Here is a 24003-nt window from a genome sequence, read left to right as displayed (position 1 = left end):
TCCTCTGCTGTAATAATTAAGGGAAGTACGGTGATAGGACTTAAGAAGGAAGGTCACAAACTATTGCACTAAATACAAATCTGAGAGTGCCTAAAAGATACTGCTAAGTGACATTTCCAGTGACTGTATCGGTGATAACAATGCAGAATCACAACTTTGGTGTTTAATAATGAGCGTGTGGTACCTCTGGTTTCCTACGCCACTCTTTTCTTTTTAACAATGCCCTGGCAGGGAGCGTAAATACCTTAACTTTTAAGTGGAGTCTGATTTTTAAGAACGTATGAAGTTCAACATCTGTTTTTGGTACCAGTAAATACTTATTTTATTTGCCATTTGTCTTAAGTTTTATATGCCTTTAAAGTGCCAGCTGTATTTTGAAGATGTTCTTACAGTTGTTTCAAGTGACGTTTTGAATGCTACAAATGGAAAGCGATTATTTTCCCGTGAATAAACTGTGTTAAAGACGGTGCCCTTGGGCTGCTTTTTGCAAGGTGGTTGCTGTGTGTGCGTGTGGATGCGTGCGTGTGCCCAGCCCCGCTATTAATGCCGTGGAGAGCACGTGCGGTGATGTCGGATACGGCATCCAGTTTCAGAACAAACTTTGGTGCCGAGTAGAGCGAACAGCTGAAAATTTTTGAACCTAGGTAGGCTGAGCCGTACTGTGGCTGCAGATCTCGCTCCAGGCTGAGTAAAAGCAAAGCGGGGACATAGTTCTTGTGGGTAAGATCAAGAGCGGCATCCTCCTGATTTTAATTGTTCATGGTTTTTCCATCGTGCCTGTCTCATTGGGGACTTTCAGGGGAATGCTAAAATAAAAGACGTTTAACTAAGAAGATGGCGTGTGATGAAGGCCTTTAGACACAAAGTGAGAGGCACTGATTGCAGTACTTGGCTCATGTTTTGTTTTCTCTTTCTCTTTGTGCAGTAAAAATGAGATGCTGGGGAGCAGGGAGCCGCTTAGCTAGCGATGACCGGCACAAGGAGGTATTCAGTGCGTTCCTTTTAGTACTGACGGTTTAGGAGTTCGCCAGCTGGGAGGAAATGCCTGTCGTAGAGGTGAGATCAGGGGAGCCACACCGTGGGTTAGCATTTACTTCCCGCAGTGGAGCCACGGGTGAATAGCGATGGCGATCAGCGACAAACACGTTGCCGCTTTCACAGTAGGTTTCTGCTGCAGGTGGAAAAACGGGGAGGGAATGGGAAAAGCTGTTTCCAAATCACAGGGAGAGCCAGGGACGCAGTGGTGTGCATCTCCCAGCCTGGCAGCCAGCTCTGGCTCTTTGGGCGAGCGCAAACCCTCCGCAGCGCCCCGCCGCCGCCTCCCCTTTCTTGGCTTCCCGCGCTGCCCTGTGCCCCGTAAGCTGCATTCCCGCCGGCGGGAGCCCCTCGCTCTGCGCCTTCCCCCCAGCCCCAGCCGCTCTCCCCCCAAATGCGATGCCGGGGCAGCGGCTCAGGGCAGTTTTGCCAGTGGAGGGGAACTAAACCCAAGGGTACCTCACTTCCTTTTTTCACATCAGGCCCTCGGTTTCAGGGTCCTTGTGGTCTGATATATGAATTCAGCCGGCTGAATGTTCCTTCTGAGAGTTCTGCTGAAGGAAGACAGGACTCTTTTTTTTTTTTTTTTTTTTTTTTAAGATATTTAATAAGATATTTTTTTCAAATCAGTACAAAAATTTTAAATACAAAATTATTTGCTTTTGACATATCTCTTATATTCTGGGAACACACTGAAGTCACCAATGCCTGGTAAACTGTCCATCCGTTCCTGCCACCGTTCCATAAAATTTCTGAGATAAAGCACCACATTATATCACTGGAGTCCTTAGTCAATGTTCGACTGCATTAAACTCTGCATTTAAATAATGGTAATGCCAGTTAAATCCAATCTTAGTTCTGCATGAAAAATCTAGTTCATTTTTTGAATCAAAAGCGGTAGCGTTAGCTAAAGACATTGAAGAAGTGATGAGTATTTAACTCTCAACTAGCGTAAGAGTGTGTGATGTGCAGCGCTGTACAGGGAACCACAGCAAAGTACGCCGCCCTTTGGAAGCGAGTACTTTGGAGGTGAGATTAGCACCATTGATGAACAGACAGCTCTTGCAGGGAAGTTGCTTTCCTCATGTACAGAAAAGATCGAGGCCTGCAGGTTCTCCTTGACAATTGGTAACATATAAATAAGGATTGGAAATCAGCTTTTATATAAAATGAAGTTCTCGGATAAGTTTGCATGATCAGTATTGCTGGTAAAGTTATCGGTTGATCTCAAACAATAAATTAGTTAATTAGCAAACACAGCTACTTCTGCTTTGCCTAGTCACTGAAGAGTAAACTGATTGAATTTTTGCTGAGTGGCAGAATAGGCGTCTCTTCTGACAAGCCAAACAGCTGCAGGTTCTTAGCACGAGCACAGAAGTCCTAGTGAATTTATACCGCCCTGCTGTATTGCCACGTGCTGGCCGAAATGTCTCGGTCACGTGGCGCAAAGCGAACGGGGAGCCCTTCGTGTTTGCCTCTGATCTGCCTCGTCTGCTTCAACTGTGCAAGTGCAGGGGGAGACTTCCCGAGTGCTGTGGCGTTTGGAGGTGAACCTGCCGCCTGCTGGAGTCAGCGGTGGCGGTTTGGGTCCAACGACTGCTGGAGAAGGTTTGCGGGGAATACTTATGCCACCAATGCTCCTTTTCCATCATAAATTGTTCGGGGAAAAAAACCACACCTGCGAGAATATTTTATGTGGGGGGAAGGGAAATGAAGGTCTCCAGCTAAGAGAACCTTTGCTTGTCAGGCAGACCTGCTGTCAAAAAAACCAAAAAACCCCCACCCAAACAAATAAAAAGCCACTCAATTTTTTCCGTATAATTTGAGACAAACTTACTCTGGTTTAAGTCACTGGTTTTCATCTCATAACTATGATCAATGCAACAGTCAAATATGCAACAGGAGTGAGTGACGTACACTGATTTGAACCTTCGTACTGAATTATTGTGAAGAAAATGAAGTAAGCATGACATCACAGAAATATATAATGTACAGCTAATATGGCCCCCTTGGGTGCAAAACAACTGCTTATGAACCTGATACACACCTTTAGATATGTTCACCGCACCTTTTTTTTTTATAACTAGCTGTGTATAATGTTAAATTTTGTATTTTTTTTTTTTGTACAAGATGGTCCGAAACAGTCATAAAATGCATCTTTCACGGTATAAAAGTTTGAAGCAGAGAAGAAAGGTTTTGGTTTTGTGTGTATGTGTGTGTGTGTCTGGTTTTAGTTTTACATGGGATACAATAAATATCCTGAAAAAGACGAATGAACGTACTGCCCGGCATAGAGTCCTGCCGCCTGCTCGGATGGCATTTGAACGTAAACCTTGTCTCCGTGCATCAGCTGGACCACGGCGCTGCCCGAAGCCTGGTCCAGGAAGCCCTTCTTGTACTCGTCGTAGGTGTACATCAGCGGCTCGTTGTTCTTGAACAACGCCACCCAGACGCTGGCCCCTTTACAGTGGACGTGGTAGGCGAAGTAGTAGACGCCGGGGATCTCGCAGGTGAAGATCCCCGTCTGGGGGTTGTAGTTCTGCCGGCCGTTGTAGAGGAGCTTGTCGAACTTCACGGGCACCCCGACCCGGGGGAAGGGGGTGAGGAGCTCCGCTGTGAACGCAGGCATCTCGTAGACGGCGGCGCCAGCCTTGCCTTTCTTGCCCATGTAGCCGTAGGGGGGCTTGACGCCCTCTATCCCCGGGCCCACCTCGGGCAGGTACTGTCCCACGGCCGGCGGAGTGGGTGGGATGATGACCGGGGGACCTGGGGGCCCGGGGGGGCCGGGCGGCCCCTGGAGTCCCGGCTGGCCAGGAGGACCGAGCGCCCCGGGCTTCCCCGGGGGTCCCTGCAGCCCTGCGGCGCCAGGTTTACCCACGCCGGGGAAGCCGGGGGGTCCGGGCAAGCCGGGCTCCCCCTTTGCCCCCGGCAGCCCCGGGGGGCCAATGGGACCGCTGGGTCCCGCAATGCCTGGGATGCCCGAGGGGCCCTGAAGCCCCTGGGCACCGGGGAGCCCCGGCTCGCCCTTCGGCCCCACGAGCCCTGGGACACCCGGCAGCCCCGGTAAGCCTTTGTGTCCGGCTTCCCCCTTGGGCCCTGTGGGGCCCGGCAGCCCCCGCAGCCCGGGGGCCCCCACTTCCCCGGGAAAGCCTGGCTTTCCCGGAAACCCCTGCAGGCCGGGTTCGCCCTTGGGTCCAACCGGTCCTGGTGGCCCCACGGCACCCACTTCTCCTTTGGGTCCTGGGAAGCCGGCAGCCCCTGGGGGGCCCATGATGCCCGGCAGTCCCGGCTGGCCTGGCTCCCCCGGTGGCCCCCCCATGCCAGGCGGCCCCGCATGCCCCTTCTCCCCCTTTGGCCCCAGGGGGCCGGGCAGACCACCCACCCCACGCTCACCCTTGGGCCCGGGGAAGCCCGGCTTCCCAACCCCAGGGAGGCCGGGGGGCCCCGGCAGGCCTGGCAGGCCTTGCTCCCCTTTGCCGCCTGGGAAGCCCGGCTGGCCGGGGATGCCATCCTGGCCGGGTTTGCCAACACCGGGTGGGCCGGGAGGGCCTTGGATCCCGGGGACCCCCGGGGGCCCCTGCAGCCCCAGCTCTCCCGGGGGTCCGGGTTTGCCCAGGGGTCCCTGTGGGCCGGGGAAGCCAACCATGCCCGGCTTGCCGACCCCTGGCAGCCCCACGGGGCCGGGGGGGCCTGGGGGGCCGGGCGGACCCTTCAGCCCCGGCAAACCTGGGATCCCGACACCCTTCTCCCCTTTTGGTCCTGGGATCCCGGGGACTCCTGGGGGCCCCTTCATCCCGGGCTCGCCCTTTGGCCCCGGCTGTCCCTGCAGCCCCGGAGGACCCGCTTTCCCTATGCCAGGAAGCCCGTGAGGCCCCGGTGGTCCTTGCGGCCCGGGTATCCCCATGGGCCCGATCTCCCCCTTCGGCCCCATCTCCCCTCTTGGCCCCGGGGGCCCCATGACTCCCGGTTTCCCCGGCATCCCTGGCAAACCCGGCTTCCCAATTCCTGGATATCCTTGTGGTCCTGGTTTTCCTTTGGCTCCTGGCACACCGTGACCTGGTAATCCCGGTGGCCCCGGCGGCCCTCTTGGTCCAGGCTCACCAGGGGGACCTTGCTCGCCCCTCAGACTGCGTATGGGCATTTCTGGGTTGGGGAGAAAAGAAAAAGAAAAAAAAAGAGAAGGGGAGGGGGAGAGACAACAGGTGATTGCCATCGCGTCCTTCGAGAAACACAAAGGCAGTTTTGAATTGAACGTGCTTGCTATGATGCCTCTTGGTTTCGTGGGCGGCGGGGAGGCGGAGCTGGCCAGCGAGTTCCAGGTTGGCGTTTGCTTACTTTTTGCCATGCAAAAGCCATTTGCGCTTTACTGGTGTTTTCCACCTATACAATCTTAAGCAGCGAAATCTGCTTTTTGTCCCATATTGCTATAGACTCATCTACTTTTAAGAGGTTTTGGAGGACACGCAAGCTGCTCAGCGTTCCTGTGCTGGAGGAGGAGTTCTGGCATAAAAGTGCTTTTGCTGGAGGGTTTACATTAGCAAGATCAGTTAAAAAGGACCGTATCGGCAAGAATTTTGTACGTAGGTATGACTGCGTTTTCACCAAGGCTTTGGTTCCCATTAAGATATTACTGGAAACCTACAGCCTTACCCAGGACTGCTAAACTCCCACAGGTTTCTGGCATAGCCACGTCTAGTTAGAGCTCTTCTAAACGCTTCACAAAATGTTTTTATTGTCCAAACCCACATTTTTGCGTATGTGATCACTTAGCATTGCAGGTCAGGGTGAGGGAGTTGCCGCGTGGGAGTGGTTGTGTTGGGGTTGGTTGCTTTTCAAGCTGCAGGCTTTTTGTGTTAAGTGGAAAGTCTGCTGCTCTCCGGCTCTGAAATGGATAAAGATGCGAGAGGTTTGGGGGAAGGGGACAGATGAGGTTTCAGGACAAAAGAATTAACTGTTCTTTGGGAGGCAGAAACCCTCCCTCTCTGCACTTGTTGTGTTTTATGCACATAGAAAACCTCCTTTGCTCACAAGATGGGCTGGTTTTACTACAGCCAGTCGTGCTTGTTCAGGCACTCCAAAAATAGGCCCTGAAATCTTCCATTTCCCTCTGAAGCCAGCGGAGGCTGTGGTTACACTGAACCCTCAATAAGACAAAGAGTTAACCAGCTTGTCTGAAGTCGCACAGATGTTCGCTGTCCCCACAAGGATTTTATGACACTGGGTGTTCCTGGTTGCCCTTTGTATTTTTGACATTTTTGGTTGTTTTCTTAAATGTCCTAATATTGTCCAAACTTCCTTTACTGAATACTGAAAGTATGTGTATGTGCAGACTTGTGCAGTAATGCCCTGTACCCTCAATGCCTCCGTTATTCCCATAAATAACCTACAGAAAGAGGACTGCAGAGTCAGAAGAGAAATTTTATGTTTTTATCTGCAAACCTCTAAATCACAGGGTCTGGATAAATCCAGACAAAGCCGTGATATTCCCATAAATTCAAATCTTGGGCCTCCTAGCTCTTATTTCATGTCCAGTCGCTGCAGTGAGAGTGGGAGCACCTCCAGGCAGGACCCTGGCCCATCTACCTGGGCCATCATTTGAAACCCCGTCAGAGGTTTTTCTGCAGGCGGGTGGCATTACGAGGTTTCTCCTAGCCTCAAGCAAGCATCCGAACAAACCTGGGGCCAGCCCCGGGTGCTGGAGGCTCGTCACAGGTAGGGCTGCTCAGAGGCCGTGCTGCAGCCCGGAGAATGACTGTGGCCTTGCTCTGGTGGCCCTGAGCTGCCCCACAGCTCGTGTGAGCCCGTTTTGTCCACCCGTGGCCAGGTGCCAACCTGGCCAGCCCCCGGAGCACCTGGGTGCCATGCCCAGCCCGCAGCAGCCTGCTCGCCGTCCTCAGTTACCCCCGGGCTGACGGCGCTGTGGGGCAGCAGGCAGGACTGCGCAGGGGTGGCGAGGGGCGCGCCAAGCCTACCTTTCTCTTTCTTGGGAGCCATGTCCTTGCCGAGCAGAGGCATCTGCGGGACCTCCTTCCTGTACTGAGGCAGATGGGGGTACTCTTTCCCGTACTGCATGTGGGGCACCTCCTTGCCCATGTGCTGCATCGGGATGCCTTCTTTGCCCAGCGGCATGTGAGGTACTTGTTGTCCGAGGGGTTGGTACTGGGGCACCTGGGGTGGCAGCTGCTTGATGCCATAGTAGACGCCGCCTTGAGCAGACCTCACCAGCTCCAGGTAAATGGTGATAGCCACTGCCAGCAGCTGCACGGGGAAGAGCAGCGTGGCCATCACCTGCAAAAAACACAACAAAACCCACAGTTGGCAGAAAATGTTTTTTCGTGCCGTGCGTTGTCCATTAGGGCAGACCTGCTCTCATTTTCTGCAGCAAACTGGACCTAATCCTCTGCAGACTCGCTCTGGTTTGGGTGTTGCCCTGGAGGACACTCTGCAGCAGGCCTGTATCTGGTTTATTGGAAGCTTTTACTCAAATAGTACTATTATAGCAAATGTCCTTATATGCATTTAGTTTTATACTACCCCGCGCACCCCGGGCAGTGCCCTCTGCGGTTTCTCCATACGGGGACCTGCTCCCTCCCATCCCCAGGCTGCAATTTGCCACTCTTGCTTGTGTCAGTGCCACCACGCAAGGTTTGGGGAGCTCTGCTGCAAGCTCTGGCACAGGGGGAGAGCAGGCAGGGGCGCGTGGGGACCTCTTAAACGCTTTCTGCCCAAGGAAGCTAAATTATCAATGCCCCTTCTGCTATGCTTTCCATAGCAATGAAAGCTCATTTTCTGCAGCTTAAATCTGTGCCTAGGGTTGTGCCCCGTGGCTGCAGAGTCCAGGGGCTTTCCATTTCTATCACAGCTCCATGCCAGCTCTCCTCCTCAGCCTGGCTGCGATCCTCTCCGCCTTCACCCAGGAGAACAGGGCCATCTAGGGGCTGTCCGGGCCATCTAGGGGCCGTCTGGGCCACCTAGGGGCCGTCTGGGCCACCGGTGCCCGCGGGCAGCCCCAGCCAGCCCAAGCCTTTCTCCGGGGACGTGCGACTGTTCTCTGACGGTGTCCCCCGCCGCAGAGCCGGTCCCCTCCCCAGGCAGCCCGTCCCAGCGCCTCGCCAGCCCTGCCAACACAACAGGACGGGGTTGGTTTTTCATTCTTTTTCTTCCTTATCAAAATACAAGCTTGGGACCTCTCGTGCCATCTGCTATTGCCTCTCCTTTCTGCAGTAGCGGCGTTACGAGCAGGTGAGCAGCAAATCAGCAACCAGGACCTCCCTAAACGAGTGCAAATTTGGGGGCAGCCTGAGGTATCTCTGTTTGAGTATTTTGCGGTTTGTCCCACTACCAAGCCTGGTCGGTATGTCCTGCTTTTCTGAAATGCACGTGGCCATTGCCAGGCTTGATGCTGTCCCCGACTCCCTGCTTTCCCACCGTGCAGAGACTCCGTGCACCCAGCCTGAGCGGCAGAAGCCCCCCGTGGCAGGCACACCGGCAGGGCTGTGCCCATCGCTCTCACAACTCCCTCGCAGCAGCTGCCGGGCCCGCTGAGCCCAGGTGGGACGGGGCGGCCTGGGGAGGCAGCAGGGCTTTGTGCCGCCTCCTTATTTCCCTGTCCTCCCACAGCCTGCCTTGACAGAGGACAAAAAAGCCCCTCTATCTGCTGCAAAGCAGCTCAGCACTGAGCCCCCTTTGCCTGGTTCCCTGTGCCTTGGGAGGCACCTTTTGCGGGGCAAAGCTTTCCCTTCTCTGGCTGGGGCTGGAACTGGTCCCCGCTCGAATCCACCAGCTCGCGGGGCTGCGGGACTGGTCCCACTTGAGTCCAGCAGCTCGCGGGGCTGCAGCCCCGGCTCCCCTGCGCAGGGTGATGCCGCAGCGTGCGGGAGGACCCCCCTCGCTTGAGGGGCAGCGCGACCCGACGTGGGCCAGGACGCGTCCTCCTGGGGGCCGTCAGGCGATGTGGCTTTGGGCAGGTAAGGCTGCTGCTGCAGGGAGCTGGGGGAAAGCGCGAGAGGTCGGTGGGGTTGGGCAGAGGAAAGGTATTTACAGGGGAGGGGGCAGCAAGGCGCTCTGCTTGCCTCCTCTAACACTGCGCTGTGTACAGCGGGCCTCTAAAAAGGGCCTCAGAGTAAATGGGGAGGGTGGGACTCTGCAACGCATCCATGAGGGATGCCAGCCTGGTGGGCAGAGGGTGTGAGCGGGCGGCAGGGCAGCTGGGAGGCTTGCTGAGCTGAGGGAGTGGGGCACTGGCACCGCAGGCGCTGAGCCCTGGAGCCGTCACTTGTGTTTTACCCGCTCGCCGCTGTACGGCTCGGCTCAAGCACCGGGAGGGCTGGGAAACTGCTTCTTGCGCCAAACTGCTGCGGTGGACGTTATTGATCAGGTGGTAACACTGGGTGTCACTTACTTTTTATGTTTTACTCTTGCTCGAAATTCTCTGTTTGCTTCGCATTAGCAAAGCACCTGGAGAAATGCTCACTGCTGTTTTAAAACATTTCTCCTTTGTTTTGCTCTATGAGGTCTAATCTCTCAATGGAAATTACCGTATCGTCATTACTGAACGTGTAAGTAAATCAAAATTGTGTAGTTAAAACAACCAGCAGAAGGTTAATATTTTCAATAACGTTCTTAAGTAGACAAACAAACTACAGAAAAGACAGAGCTATGTGTTAACAGCAAACCAAACCATTTAAGAAAAGGAAATATTAGTGAATAAACACTAGATGGAGCATATGTTGCACAGCTGAGTTTCTACAGTCACTTTCTCTCCCAGGAATTTAAGGTCTTGGATGTAACCAGCTGCCATGTGGCAAAGAAAACCAGAGCCAAGATGTACAGGAGTTAGTAAGTGTAGCTGAAGCCCAAGCACAGTCACTCATCCTTGTTCAGCAAAGCATTTCAGCAAATGCTTCGTCTCCAGCGAGTTTAATGTGGCTTGTAGCCCACGGCTGGCTGCTTTGCTGTGAGCTAAAGGATTAGGGCCTTAGGACGTGGTATTTCTGCTTAAAGCTCAATGGCACTGGACTGTGAGGACAGCCTGTGTGTGAGCAGTTACTGGGGCTCAGCTGGGTCGGGGTAACTTATTAACCTGCTGCAGCTTTGTCTGGGCACATGGACCCCAAGTGACCCTTTTTGGGGGGGGGAGTGGGGGTGTTTATCCCCACTCTTGCCTCTGTGGGCCTTTGTTCCTTTCTGTACGGTAACGAGTAACTGGCTGCAGCTTTGGCTCTCTGTAGCTGAGCAGGGTAACACCTGCCGCAGTTTGCAGGGAAGATCCCAGCTACTGGAAAATTTGCAGCATTCTGTGCATCTCTGCCAAATGAAAAGCATTGCCTGTATGAAGAGAGAAATGCAGTGAAACTTTTTAAAAAAACATTAGAAGAATCTGGATGATTTAGGACTGTTGTTGAAACATACAAGTTGAAAGGCAGGGTAGATTTTGAAGAATGAGGTTATTAAATTAGCTTCTTGGCTACTTTGTTGTTCTGGTGGCCAGTTTTCTGGGGTTTGTTTTTTTAAAAAGATAACTTCAGTGGAATAAGTGGGGAGGGAAATAGGTAAAATTCCTTTGGATGTGATTTTTCTTCTTGTTTTTATTACAAAACATAGGCTTTGTGTGCGAGTAGGAGCTATTTGAAATAATTGAAAAAAATTTCCTACGGGGAGATACCAGCCTGCCCGCAGCTCAGAGTGAACTCCACCTCCCGCTGCTTGTGCCAAGCTCCCTCGGCCCTGCCAAGCATCACACAACGCACCTGCGGTGTAACAGGCCTGACCACACGGCATACGAGATGTTTTTGTGTGCGCGTGTGGAAATTTTGAGGGAGATCAGGCAAGACTTCTAGAGATAGGAAGGCTCCAGAAAATGAGGTGATCTCACTACATCTGTGTTTCCTTTAGTGTTTTTTGACTCATCATAACCAAAACAGTGTGGCCTGGAAATGACAAATTGCTTCTCATCTATTGATTTTTGGCTGGGGCTGGAGCCTGTGACTAGCTGAGGTGGAAGGTGGGGGTTTATTTACTGAACAACCTCAGGCTGGATAGGCCTTGGCTGACGTCTTTGTGGAGGAGGTCAGAGCCTCCCCGGCGGCCTCACATGAGCTGTCTGGGTTGTGGGATCTGCTGCAAGTACCTGGGAAGTGGCCTGTGTTCGGTGCCGGCTGTACGGCTTGTCTCTCAGACAAAATTAGTCTTGATGAGAAATGTGGTAGAGTCCTGATGCATGAGGGATGCCTGGGATAGTCCCCCAGTGTTGCAGATCGTTGCCTGTCTCATCCTACTGAGCTTCTCTAAAAAGTTGTTTATGTACTGAGAGAGAGAAGTTGAAGGTCTGTCTTTCTGCCCTGCAGTTTGTTTCTGAATGCCTGGGTGCACAGCTCTCGTTTGAAGACCTCACTAGGAAACCACCAGCATCTTTAAATGCCTAAAAGCTACTGAAAATCTTGCTCTTGGTTTTTAAAAGCCGCATATAGATCCTAAATGTTGGACAGGTCCTCCAGAGCTTATGAGCAGCAAAAGGAGATTTTCCCAGTGGTGACAGGACTTAAGGAAAATACCAGAGTGAGGAGGAGAAAAATCTGTGCTGAAGATGCAGCTGAAGTGTAAGACTTCCCACAACCTTCACCCAAATCCCAGCAATTTAGGGATCATCTCCAAACACACTCACGTAATGTGCTCCGACATGCTTTCAAAGGTGTCCGTCAGCAGAGCAATAAGCTAGCTTTGGAATGGGATTTTCCTGGGTTTCTGTCAGAAACCAATGGGAATGTGTCTACGTATTTATGACAGGTAAATCAGTGCATGCGTGTGCTTTTAGAGAAGCCAAAGGCTTGGAGAAAGCAAAGTTTTACCTTAGCTGTTTGAATGTCTGAAGGAAGATGGAGGAGAAGCGACTGTGCCTTCGTAGTGTGTGATGTGTCTTTTTGCACCAGTCGTTCAGATTAAGACACAATAAACGTTTTGCTTTACCTAGCGTGGGGCAAGCCACTTGAGGGCAAAGGAACATTATCCTAAACCACAGTGTTCAGCTGCTTGTGTGTCAACGTGTGTGGTTGGCTCCGCGGGTGAGAGAGAGTCCCTGTAAAAGCACATTTTTACGGGCAAAGCTCAAGTGAGAACATTTCTCAATAATCTCTTTGGTAGAGCTGTTCTCCTGAGAAAACTAGAAAGGATCTTCCTCTGGCTATTTGCGTTTGTCGGTAAAAACTGAAGACAAAACAAAATGTACCAGCAGTTGTAATTCTTAAATTGGTGTGAAGAAATAATGGCTGGTTTAGGCTAATTGTGTAAAGAATGTATGGAAAGAGTGATGCCCATCCATGTGGGACTTGAAAGGGCAGTCAGGCCCTGGAACAGGCTGCCCAGGGAAGTGGCTGAGTCTCCATCCCTGGAGGTATTTTAAAGACGTGTAGATGTGGTGCTTAGGGACATGGTTTAGCGGTGGACTTGGCAGTGCTAGGTTAATGGTTGGACTTGATGATCTTAAGGGTCTTTTCCAACCTAAACCATTTTATGATTCTATTCTATGAAATCTTAGGTGGTCTTGCAAAGGGTGGAAACCAGACCTTGATTTAACAGTTCTTAGAGGGAAGTGATCGCTCTGCAACGAATTTTGGGGTTAACTGAAATTTATCCATGTCTCAGAACCTCTAAGATACCCACCCAGAGACTAGCCCTATGGGTTTAATTTACCACATGTTGCTTTTGAACTGCTGTATTTCCCAAAGAGGCATAAGGCATGAGCAGATCTCAGTCACCTGAACTCTTGGGCCCTGGGATCCCTTCCACAGGGATTGCCTAAAGCTGCAGGGACCCGTTCCCCACTGCACTGAGGGGACGGACTTGCTAGCGCTCGGGTTTCCACATGGAAAATGACTGCTGCAAAACTCGCAAAATAAAAATTCTAGTGACTCTGGAGATTTTGTGCTCAGAAGAGGGCTACTAAAAATATTTAATGCTAAAAAGCTAAATTCTCTAGGATATTTTTGGCTCGAGATCAGAAGTGGTTAGGAACATGGCTACTTTTGGAGTCACCTTTATAACCGATTGTATTATGAAGTATCTACAATGGTGTATCCAGGGATGGCTGTGCTCTTGGGGACGAGGGGATCCAATCCCACGGGAACATTATAAACCTCACTGAAGTCACTCCTTGTCATATAGAGACATGCAGGGATAGCATAATGCAATGGAAATGGCAAATAATGTGTGACCACGTGTACGGAGTAACACCGCTCTGTTGCAGAGAGCTGGTGGGTTAGATGCACAGTAGCCCTCCATGGGGAGTTCCCTGGCTGTCCCCCAGCTTGCAGGCAGAGGTACGTGGCAGCTCATGCAGAGTCAAAGAAGGGCTTGTAAGAGAAAGCTACAAAGTCTTCACAAGGTGATAACCATTTTTTTTTTTTGTCTGTTTTCATTTTTAGTGTTACTTTGGTAACAAATAACCTATGCTGTTCCTGTTTTGTACAATACGGTTCCCTTAAACCGTTGGGTTATACGTGCAAGCGTGTGCACACCCCCAACCCATACATATTTTTGTTGAGGTCCCCACCACCTGAAAAGCCTTAGATTAATCACTGGCCATATATTTTTTGGGGCATTTGTAAACTAATTCTGTTAGCCAGCTACCTTTCTTTTAAGAAATTTTAGCACAAAATGAGAAGAGCAGCTAGAAGGCCTTAGTTCCCGTAGTTGCTCAGCACCCGTAAATAGTTGGGGTGACTTCAAGTGGGGGATGTCTTTAGATGTGAAAAGTGAAGCAAATGTTGGTTGTCGTTCTCAGCAGCTGTGCCGTGATGTGTAGGTGACTTGAGCAGTGATCTTCCCAGCACACTGTTGTCCACAGTTTTCAAAGACACTATTTCAAAACTTAATCTCAGCTAAAACTCATCTCTGGATCATTAAACTCCTTTGAGGACTAAGTTGTCAGTCAGTGAGTACTTTCTGCAGGGATCTGAGGATACCCTGTACTGCATGGAGACTCAATTTTACTGGAAACTCTTATTTTCAGGGGCAGGAAAAACGAACAACCTTCTGCTTGCCAAATAATTTTGTATTTGCTCAGAGCTTAGGGTGCCATTTAATACACATATTACCACTTGAACATAAAGCACTCTTCTGCCTTTCTGTGCCAAAGAAGGTTTTATGTCATTTGGATAGATGTTTTCGAATTTGCAATCAAACTAATTAAACTCAGTTTGGGGGGTTTCTTTTTGAAAATTCAGTCATACTCCACATAAAAACAGGGAGTGAAAGCAACCAAATGCAACTTGGCACAAATTTCCTCTAAAAACTAACCGGTTTCATAACGCAAATTAAGACTAGCTACACTGATTTAATCTTATTTTCAGCAGTAAAGAGCAGGAGGACGGTAAGGGAGAGCGCAGTCCCTGTGTGAGGGCTCAGCCATGCTGTTGGCGGGAGACAGTTGCTCCATGCCCGACTTCAGCCCAGGCAGGCTTGGGGTCCCGCACCATTTCACTTTTAACGGTGCCTACAGCTTCACTGAAGGTGATACCTGTTTCTTGAGTAGGCGAAGAGTTTACCTTGCTTAATGGTCTATAAGGGCCTGTGCATTCAGTAGGGAGGAAAGTAAGATTTATGGTAAATGTAATCCTGCCTTCTTTTTGCCTCTTGTGAAACTCTCCCACAGAGATCAGTTTTTTTTTTTTTTTTTTTCCCCTTCCTTCCTTTTCACTGTCCTCTCCAAGGAGACAAAGTAGTGTTGAGTGTCTGTGTTCAGTTTAGATTACCAAGAAACAGCTATTGTTCGGTATGTTAAAAATAAATTAAATCATATTTTGCTCAAGGTCTAACAACTGTGTCTGATTATCATGTGGTATTTACTAAATCTAAGACAGTCATAACAAGCATTGTCATAATAAACATTTTAAAATGCACACATGCATAAACCTGCTGCTAATGGGGAATATTCAACATGTGGTGGATGCCTATTTCTGTTTTTTTTAAAATTCAAAATGGTGCCTACAGTTGCTAGAGAAGTGTGAAAACGTCTAAATAAATGGCTTCATCTTAAAAACTGATAATCATCTATAAGCTATCTTTGGCTTCAGTGGTAATTATATGATCTTTTCTTGCAATGCCTGGAGAGATCTCTGTTTGTCCATTTGCAAATCCATTTCCAAAAACAAAGCAACTGCCTCTGCTCCAGTCTTTTTGCAAATACATTTGTGCATGTGCTCAGTCTGGATGGCCACCCGGATCTCTGTGTGCAAATGGCACCCTTGGACTTCCCCCATTTCTTACTTCCAAACCACGTGTATTTGCATGTGTGTCTGTATCTACATATATATGAAAATAGTTGTCTGTGTGCAGGTATTTATGTGTGCATATATGTGAAAACACACATCCTGGGACTGGAAGCAGCCATGATGAGAAGGAGAAATTAGGCCATGCAGAAAATTACATTGCCTTTAGTCTTCTCCCCATGCCCAGCCTGCTGCGAGCCTACCTACATGGGCTCGGGTGGGCATCTCCATCTCTCTCTGCAGATCTGGGCATGATTAGATCGGCATCTTCATAACCCCAAACTCCCAGGCACAGGGCTCTGCCGACTCAACACAAACACAAAGCTCGTGATTTACGATGGTATTCAGATGCCTGGCGCTAGTAATTGATTTCCAGGGGAGTTAGTCTCTTGCATGTCTTTGAGGATCTGGCCCAGAAGCTGTTTGCTGGAAAATGCCTGAAAGCTACTTGCAGTCAGACGGCAGGGAGCCGTGACAAGGATCAGCAAGCTGGGCATCGCTGGCTGGGTGACCACAGTCCCCGGGGATGCAGCTGTCTTGTGTGGTGGCGTGTACTTGTTTGCACGAATTGGTGTCTGACCTCGGGGTGGGGAGGAAGGACCAACGTGGGGGAATGTTTGCAGAAAAGCATGCGACTTTAATTATAGGATTAGAATTAATTATAGGTAGGATTTAGAAAATACCTGCCTTTGAATACATTTTCCTCTTCTCTGCCACACGGCATGTGTTTGAATCCTCTGCCTAATGCTCTCTTCTGGGCAGTTTGCCTACAGCCTTGGTGGCAGGCGGCTTTGATGGAGACACTTAAGCGACTGCGACTAGCTCCCCATTCAGCGATCGGCTGCGTGAGGCACGTAAACCTGGACCCGATAATGTGGAACACACAAAGTGATCAAAGCGTAGAGCTGCCTCCCCGCTTATCGGCACGTAATCGCCCTCCTGGCGCAGAGCCCGGGACTGGCAGCCGATGCGTCCGAGCACAGGCTGTTTGTTCAACGTGGGAACTGAACTGAGGGCTCCTTCTCTGAAGTGGTGGTGCTACCAGGTGCTGCAGAAGGAGCTCCCGGTGGGGCACAGGCACTGATACCATCCAAGGAGTTTGCCTTATCAGATGTAACAGGTTTGCTGTGCGCAGCCCACTGGCAACGAGGTGGTTTTCATGGAAGTGCTTTTATAGTCAACCGACCATCGCCTGGGGGCGTTGTTGGTTTGGGGACCGTTTTGGCAAAAATGCTTCACATCTACTGCCAGTCCCCTACCCCAAAATAAACGCAAAGACAAACAACCAGAGATGCGCTTCAGACAGAAGTGCTTGATCCAGTAGGCTGAACTTCAAGGTGTTGATAATGAACTATGGTGATTACTGGTTGCAAAACAGTGTGGCCAGGGAACTACAGGCTTTCTTCGGAAACCTCCCTTCTCAGCTGTCACTCATCGCTCTTGGCCTTACTCTGCCCCGAGATAGGTTGTGCTGCCTACGTGCAGTAGAAGCCTCCCAGATTTTCACGGTACAATTGCTTGCATGTTATTATGGTACAATGGTTTGCAAAGTCTATCACAGCATTTTACTACTTTAATCCAAAGCAGTGCCTCTAGCAGTGCTGCTATGAATTATACTCACTGGTAAAAGTGTAAAAAGTTTCCATTTCGCTACCTCTTGGTTCAGCCAGCTACAGCTTTGTGAACAAGCCACACGCTAGCAATTGGCTCTAAATGACAAGTGAATAACCTGCACAGTTTAGTGTTCAGCTTGTTAATCAGTGAAATGCTCCACCTTATCAGATGTATGGGAGTAGACAAAAGTGAGCGAAGAAGACTTGTCTCTTTCTGTGGCAATTAATAAAATCAAATGTATCCTGCATCTTTACCCAAATACTCACAAGTGGCAGAGAGTCTTATTCTGAAGGATATCTACCAGTTTTACTGCTCAGAGAACTCTTAGTTTCTCATGGGATTAATCAAAGTATTGCACTAAAAGCAGAAAAAATAAAATACATTCTTTGTGAAGGTGTGTTGAGTCCTAAAGAGACACAGAAGATCAACTCAGGCTATATATATTTTCAGGCTATATATATTTTATTCTAATACAGCCTGGTTTAGGGTTTTCTTTCATGTGTCTGGGAAGACTGCTTAGAGGGGGAGCATTGTGTGAATTAGTAGATCTCAATACCTTTAGGAAAGCTTAGATGTGTATGCAAAAATCTTGTTCATTAACACCTGCAAGACACAAATAGGTGCTAGAGTACTTATTTTTCTTAAACACTTCCCAAGAAGTGGCAATAGAAAGGAAAATCCTGATTATAAAAGTGCATTTGGTAATGACAATGACTGATTGTTACAGATGTTGCAGGGAAGATAATCTGTCTTTTTATTAGATTAAACACTATGTAAAGCAGTACAGGTGTCTGCAGATGTAATATTCATGTAGGCTTGACTTTTCAGACTAGATAAACTATGCTTGGTGCCAGACCTGAGGAGGCGAGGGAAAAGTGGCCAGAAACCTGCTCTTGTCCTTCTCTTGATCCTGAGGCTGTAGCAACTGCTTTTTCAGTCTCTGGTGCTGCTTGAGGTCTGACTTGCCTTGCATGGCCTGTGGGCCACCTGCAGGCACCCTGCCGTGGTGTGATGTCCTGCCACTTCACAGCCACTGTCACCGTATCTTCATTTTGGGGATAAAAAGGCTGCACTGTGTGCTGGGTGGATAGAGCTCAGCTGCAGCTTTAGGAGAGGCAGGTGTCTGTCTCCGTTACCACTGAGGTCTGGCCGGACCTCTGCAGTGGGGCATTTTGGGAGGCGAGGGCTCCTGGCACCTCTCGGGTCCCTGAGGCAGGCAGGAGGACTGGCTCTTTGGAAGGGGCTAAGTTTTAGCCTCTCTATTATCGGTGATGAAGCAGACACTTCTCTGAGGTTTAGGACTATATTTCCCCTCCTCTTCCCTCTTTTTAGCACTGCACACATTAAATTTAAGTGCTTTACAGTGATCTAGATGGGAGCCACTAACCCCTAACAAGGAATCAAGACAATGAATCTCATTAAGGAAAAGAGTCTGATTCTGGGTGCACTGGTGCTTTGGTTGAAGTCTTTTGGTTATAGAGAAACTTTATTTCATCTGCCCCTTTGTAGTGATCATACTCTAGCCTTTGCAACCCGGACAATGTTTACTTTAACAGTCCTGGGAGTTCTTGAACTGTAAAGCAAGAAATCTGTACGGGACTCTGAACTACTTGGCCTGATCTTAATTTGAAACAATTTATTGTTCTCTGTGACTCCTGTTGCAATCCTGTGGCCTTACGCTTTGCCTTCTTGCCATAAAATTTGCTTCATTGCCTCTTTCTGAAGTTGGCACGACATAGCACTTCTGTTCCTTTTCTCATTTGATGGCATACAAAATGTGTTTTTTTGGCTCTCACCCTCATGCTGCTTCATGACTTTTTTTTTTTTTCTTTAAATGAAAGCAAAAGGCTCTATTTTGGAGGTGAATTGTTACCACTTAAAATATTTCCGTTCACTGTGCTTTGATGAGCCTGTCGAGAGAAAGAGCAGCTTCTCTCTCTCTTGTTTTTATTTGCTGTGTTCTAGCTTTGCAGCTCCTCAGAACCCCAAAGTCCCTGTCCAAGGGAGATATGAAAACAATAACAAATGTCTGTAAAATATTTTTCTTGAAAAAAACCCTCCTGTCTCTCAGACAATTTTTATTGGAAGGTTATTTGCCATTAAAAAGATTCCTGCCCTTTGCATACTTTTCCTACCTTTGCTTAAACAGTGGACGAAATGATCTTGCCTTAGAAGGTTAAACATACTAGACTGCTAGATAGAAATCAGAAGGATGTTTTAAAATTATTTAGCAACAGTTATTTTTCTATTTTGTTATAAAATATTGCAGATATCATCATATTTGTTATGATGTGCTCATCTTAGTCATGACCTGACGCTGTTCCATTCACAAAAATCAAACAGATTTTATCTCACGATCATATTTCCTAAATGGGTTTTTATGTTACTTTTCTTGATGAAGACTAAGATGGCAACAACCGCAACTAAACACTCATTTGGTTAAAATGGTTTCAAAACAGGGCTTTTAATTTTTATAAAAGACCCTTTGTTCTCTGGGTCATATCTATGGGAGGACATGAAGTTGGACGTTGCTAGATGGTTGACAGTGGATCTACCACTGTACATCTCTTCATAACCTGGCACTTGGGTGCAATCACCACCAAAAACTCTAGTGTACTCCTCTGCACTGCCACCACGGCTGAACTGCACACATACATCCCTGTGTCGTGCCAGACAGGTCTGCCCATATAGACCTTCGTCTTTTCCTCCTGTGCAGCAGGTAAGAAATGCTTCTTATTCAAGTCTACCTCAACACATAACCACTTGACTAGTCAATGGGCAAAGAGACAAAGATTGAAATCATTGTTACTTGTTAACAAGTGTAGCATGTCCAGGCCTACACAGATGCCACTCTCTTCCCACGCTACAAGTGCAGAAATAAGGGTAGCATGACACCACCAAAAAAACTTTCAACCTGAGTTGTGAAATACTCCCTGTAGGTTTGATTCAGTGAATACTTCTAGTAAAAGTTTGCCACGTGTCTCAAAAGCACAGTAAAGAAAAAGAGTACTTTTGAAACACACATACAAAAAAGACACCACCCCCCCCACACACACACACTTATCCTGTATCCATGAAAATATATAGTCATTTAAACTCCAGAGATGCCACGAGGCAGAATTAATTTCCTACATGCAATCCAATGTACTATGGTTTAAAGGACTTGAAATTACCATATCTGTCACCTTAGAATAACCCAAGCAAGGCCAAAGGGAAGCAAAGCCAAGTACTAAAGAGCAAATACTATTGCTCACTCACTTAAGTCTCTCAACACTACTCCAAGAGAAACAACATGAAAAGTTCAGTGCAGCCATTTGGATCCATGATCACTGGTAACTGTGAGACTAGCAAATACACAGGCTATAAAGCTGGTCGGTGCTCAGCTCTCCTGTCTAACTGTTATAAAATGTCTGCAGCGGGAGCTGGCACGTGCGTTTCATCAGTACTGCAGCCAGGATGAAGGACTATGCCAGCGGTGATAGGCTGACAAATCTGTTGCTACTCAGCTGCTAAACTGGATCAAAGGGGTCCACTAGCCTCCCCTCAGCTGCCTGCAGCGCTAGGAGGCAGAGGTGGGGCTGGAAGCACACGAGGAAAGAGGATTGGAGGGGGAAATTAAAGCACTTCAGTCCATAATCGAAACCCAAGTCCCTGATCCGGGACTGATTAGCTCTTGCCTGAGCTGGCAGGCCACTAATGTCCTCCTCAAGGGCTGCTTGGTGCCAGTGCACAAACCTTAGTGCAGGGCATGGACCTGAGGCTCCCTTTGCCTGCTGAGGCCTCCCAAGCTTTCAGACAAAGTTTCTCATGGTTTTCTTCCTCCCTAGGCCTCCTCGGGTCTGCTGTGACCTGTGCCAGCTCCCACCCACCTCCTGGGAGCTGATGCCTGCAGCCTGCTGGCTGGGGCATGCCTAGGAGGTGGGAAAGGCGCGCTTCAACTTAAAGGAGGGAATTAGACCCCTCTTCTACAGCCTGAGTAAGACTGTGCTTGAGCTGCTGACGGCTGCTCAGAGTTTGAAAGAAAAATTTGGCACCTGCCTTCAAAAGAGGATTGTGGGCTATAAGCTGAGAGTGGAGGGACTTGGGCCTGTGTACTTCGTTCACCAGAAGGCGCTTAAACCCAGGAGAGAGCTAGGATTTAGGATGAACTGCAATCTTTAGCTTTTCCTATTTGGCTGGCTTAGGCAGCTCCCCAAACAGTGGCTTTTGTGAATCCCCCTCCGAGGCACTTAACTCCCCTTACGTGCATGCATGGAGTCCAGGCATCTAATTCAGGCATGTGGACTCCATTATGGGGCCAGATGCAAACATCCCGTCATGGATTAGGATCTGAAAGGTTCTATATCCTGTAGTGTCAATCAACTAACGCCTCTGTTTTTCCTGCCCAGTCCTCCTTTTTTGTTTCAAAATCTGGATTTTTTTGAAGCAGATATGTATTTTTAAAAATTCTTCTTGTGTCTACACAAAGGAGTAGTTAAGGCATGTGCTAGCTATTCCCAGGATGATGCAGTTAAGACAACAATGACTAACTTCACAAAATCTGGCGTTAGAAAAATCAATGCACTTAAACGAAATCACATTCTTCCCCACAAACTTTGTCCACCAGATTCTTACTGCTGAACATCAGAACCAAAGGTTCATGGCTACCTACAGACCATGGCTTAACCAAATACAAAATAAATCCACCAGGCAAATATTTCTCTAGCAAGGAAAAAGGAGTCTTGTTTCTCCAAAGAGCAGAATGGCTATCAGCAATGCTTACAATGATTTTCTTTTGTTTGTTTGTCTTGTTTGACTGTGAGATGGATTACCTACATTAATTCTAAGTTAATTTTGTGTTAGGTCAAGAAACCTGCTCAGATTTTCAGATGTTAGCAGAAATCATGTATTCTTAATAGAAATACTTCTAATGTGCTTTGTGGAAGGCTTGTTTAACCATGCTAAGGAAAGAGATTATCTGGAGTACATAATTATAGCCCACAGGCTCAGAGTTTGAGAGGCGTATTTTTAGGTCCAAGCTGTATTCCCTGAAAATTGTTGCAAAATTCTCAATAAATTAAATAACAAGGCTGATTAGATCCTGCAGGAATGAGCTCCTGAAAGGACCGTACTCGCAAGTTGTGCTAGTGAAGTCATCCAGGGACTAATGTTTCCAAAAGATGTGTTTGCAGCTTTGTGAGCTCCAAAAACCTTTGAGGGATACTTTGGCAAGTGCCAGTACTGGATGCAGGGTGCAATTTAGGCTATGTTTAGAGTAGGAGCACTTTACTGCTAAAGGAATACTAAATGGCAAAGTGCTTCTGGCTGAGAAGCAGCCATACCAGCAACTCTGAGCAATGTGCTGGGATAGTAAGCCCTGCCCATAGACACACACATAAGCATATGCACATAAGTGAAACAACCCGTAAGAATTAAACTAAGTAAATCAAAACCTCCCAACTCAGCTTTGCTGGTATTACTGCGTCTATATGTGTAGCTTGTGGTGGCATAACTGTTTCACGCTGCTGGCTGACGGGATTCCAGAGCACAGCAGCTTCATGGCAGGCAAAGGGAGAAGCACCTGGAGGAAAGCAGGGTTATGAACGGAGGAGAATGTGTGAAGGAATTAACTGAGATACCAGGGATTTAGCAGCTCTCTGCTTGGAATTGAGGGTTAATCCAATTTCTTCCATCTTCGCTGATTTAAGCTTTAGTAATAAATCAGCAGTGACTGTACTAGATAAAAATCTAAGAGCTTTTATAATCTGTGGGATGGTATGGCACCCATGTTTGCACTTTAGTTAGATACTATTTTCATTACAGTTTTTTGGAAGTAACGTTTCAGAGAGGGGAAGTAAGGCAAATTTATGAAGAGTTTTCATTTCTTCTTTTAAGACATAGTGGGCAAAATGTACAAACTACTGCCACGTGACAATGCCATTGCTTTTAAATGCAGATTTGGATGGATTAGTTTCAAAGAGTATCTATAGAAAAAAATCATCACTCTCCTCTTTTTCTTTTCAAACTAAAAGGCAGCACCAGTAATGAAAATCACTAAGGAATGAAAAAAAAAAAATTTCAGTACCTTTCATTTTTTGGCAGTTTTGTTTCTTTTGCCTATTTAGGCTCTAGACTGGATTGTCTCCTAATATGTGTACAAATCTCATAAATCACCTTTGAGAACTGCTGTTAAATTCTACCCATGCCTCTCTTCGTCCTGAATTCCTTCTTATTTTATCTCTCTTCTCTTTATGACTAATACCTATACCTTGTTTTATCCTTTCTTGTACTTCTATTTATTCTCCAAATGATGTAGAGTCTCTTAACAGTGGTCAGCTGAAAAGTATTTACTTTTTTTGATATTGTAATAATGATTACATGCCATTATGTCTTTGGTTTGGAATGAAGTCCTCATCTTGATTAAATGTGACACCTGAAATTAATTTGTCTTCAAAGGACTAAGCCATGACAAATCATCCAGAAGCAGGGGAGAGATTTGTGTTTTCTTCCACTTGTAGTCATGAGTACATTGCGACCGTACAACACTGGTGTGGCATTCATAATGTAGTGATAACTGTTATGGAAGAGAAGACAAACCTACTTATTTTTCATTTGGAAATGCAAAATTATTAACGCAATATTGTTGAAGAATTTTCCTGGCTAGTTTTCCCTTGGCTGCCTCAGGCTAAAAATGACTGCTGAAGTTCAATATTTTATGAATCCTCCTGACTCTGAAGGTCTAGTAATTCTCCTTGAGATGATCTGTGACACAGATAAAATGCAGAAATCTAAACAGGCATGATGGAAAACTATATGCGGTAGTGACTGTAACTTTGAGAAACTTGTGCCCCATCAGTTCCTGTGCATCAATTACACTGGTAAATATCTGTCTTTTAAAGTAAAAAAAAATGAGTATTTCCTAGAGTTCAGTAATTCAGGCCTCCACAATTGTAAAGAAAAACCCTACATGATCTGGGACAGATTTTTCTCAAGTGACTCAATTAATTACTTCCATGTGACAATTAGCAACACTAGAAGCTTGTGAAATTCAACAGTCAGGCAACTGGTCACTTGTGCAGACAGGCATTTTGACATATGTAGATAACCCCAT

General features: G+C 47.8%; 1 protein-coding gene across 1 annotated transcript; it reads right to left on the bottom strand.

Annotated features, from left to right (window-relative positions):
- Nucleotides 1-131: 131 nt before the first annotated feature.
- Nucleotides 132-14426, bottom strand: COL8A1 (collagen type VIII alpha 1 chain). Its single transcript, XM_082304218.1, has 2 exons — nt 7008-14426; nt 132-5178 (listed from the first exon to the last, which is right to left on the bottom strand). The coding sequence occupies exons 1-2, from the start codon at nt 7318-7320 to the stop codon at nt 3272-3274; spliced, it is 2220 nt and encodes a 739-aa protein (XP_082160344.1). The 5' UTR covers nt 7321-14426; the 3' UTR covers nt 132-3271.
- Between the last annotated feature and the right edge of the window lie 9577 nt (nt 14427-24003).

This window comes from Platalea leucorodia (genome assembly GCF_965183815.1).
Source record: "Platalea leucorodia genome assembly, chromosome: 2".
Taxonomy (NCBI): Eukaryota; Metazoa; Chordata; class Aves; order Pelecaniformes; family Threskiornithidae; genus Platalea; species Platalea leucorodia.
The sequence above is the reverse complement of the archived record's forward strand: the minus strand, read 5'-3'. Positions and strand labels throughout refer to the sequence as shown.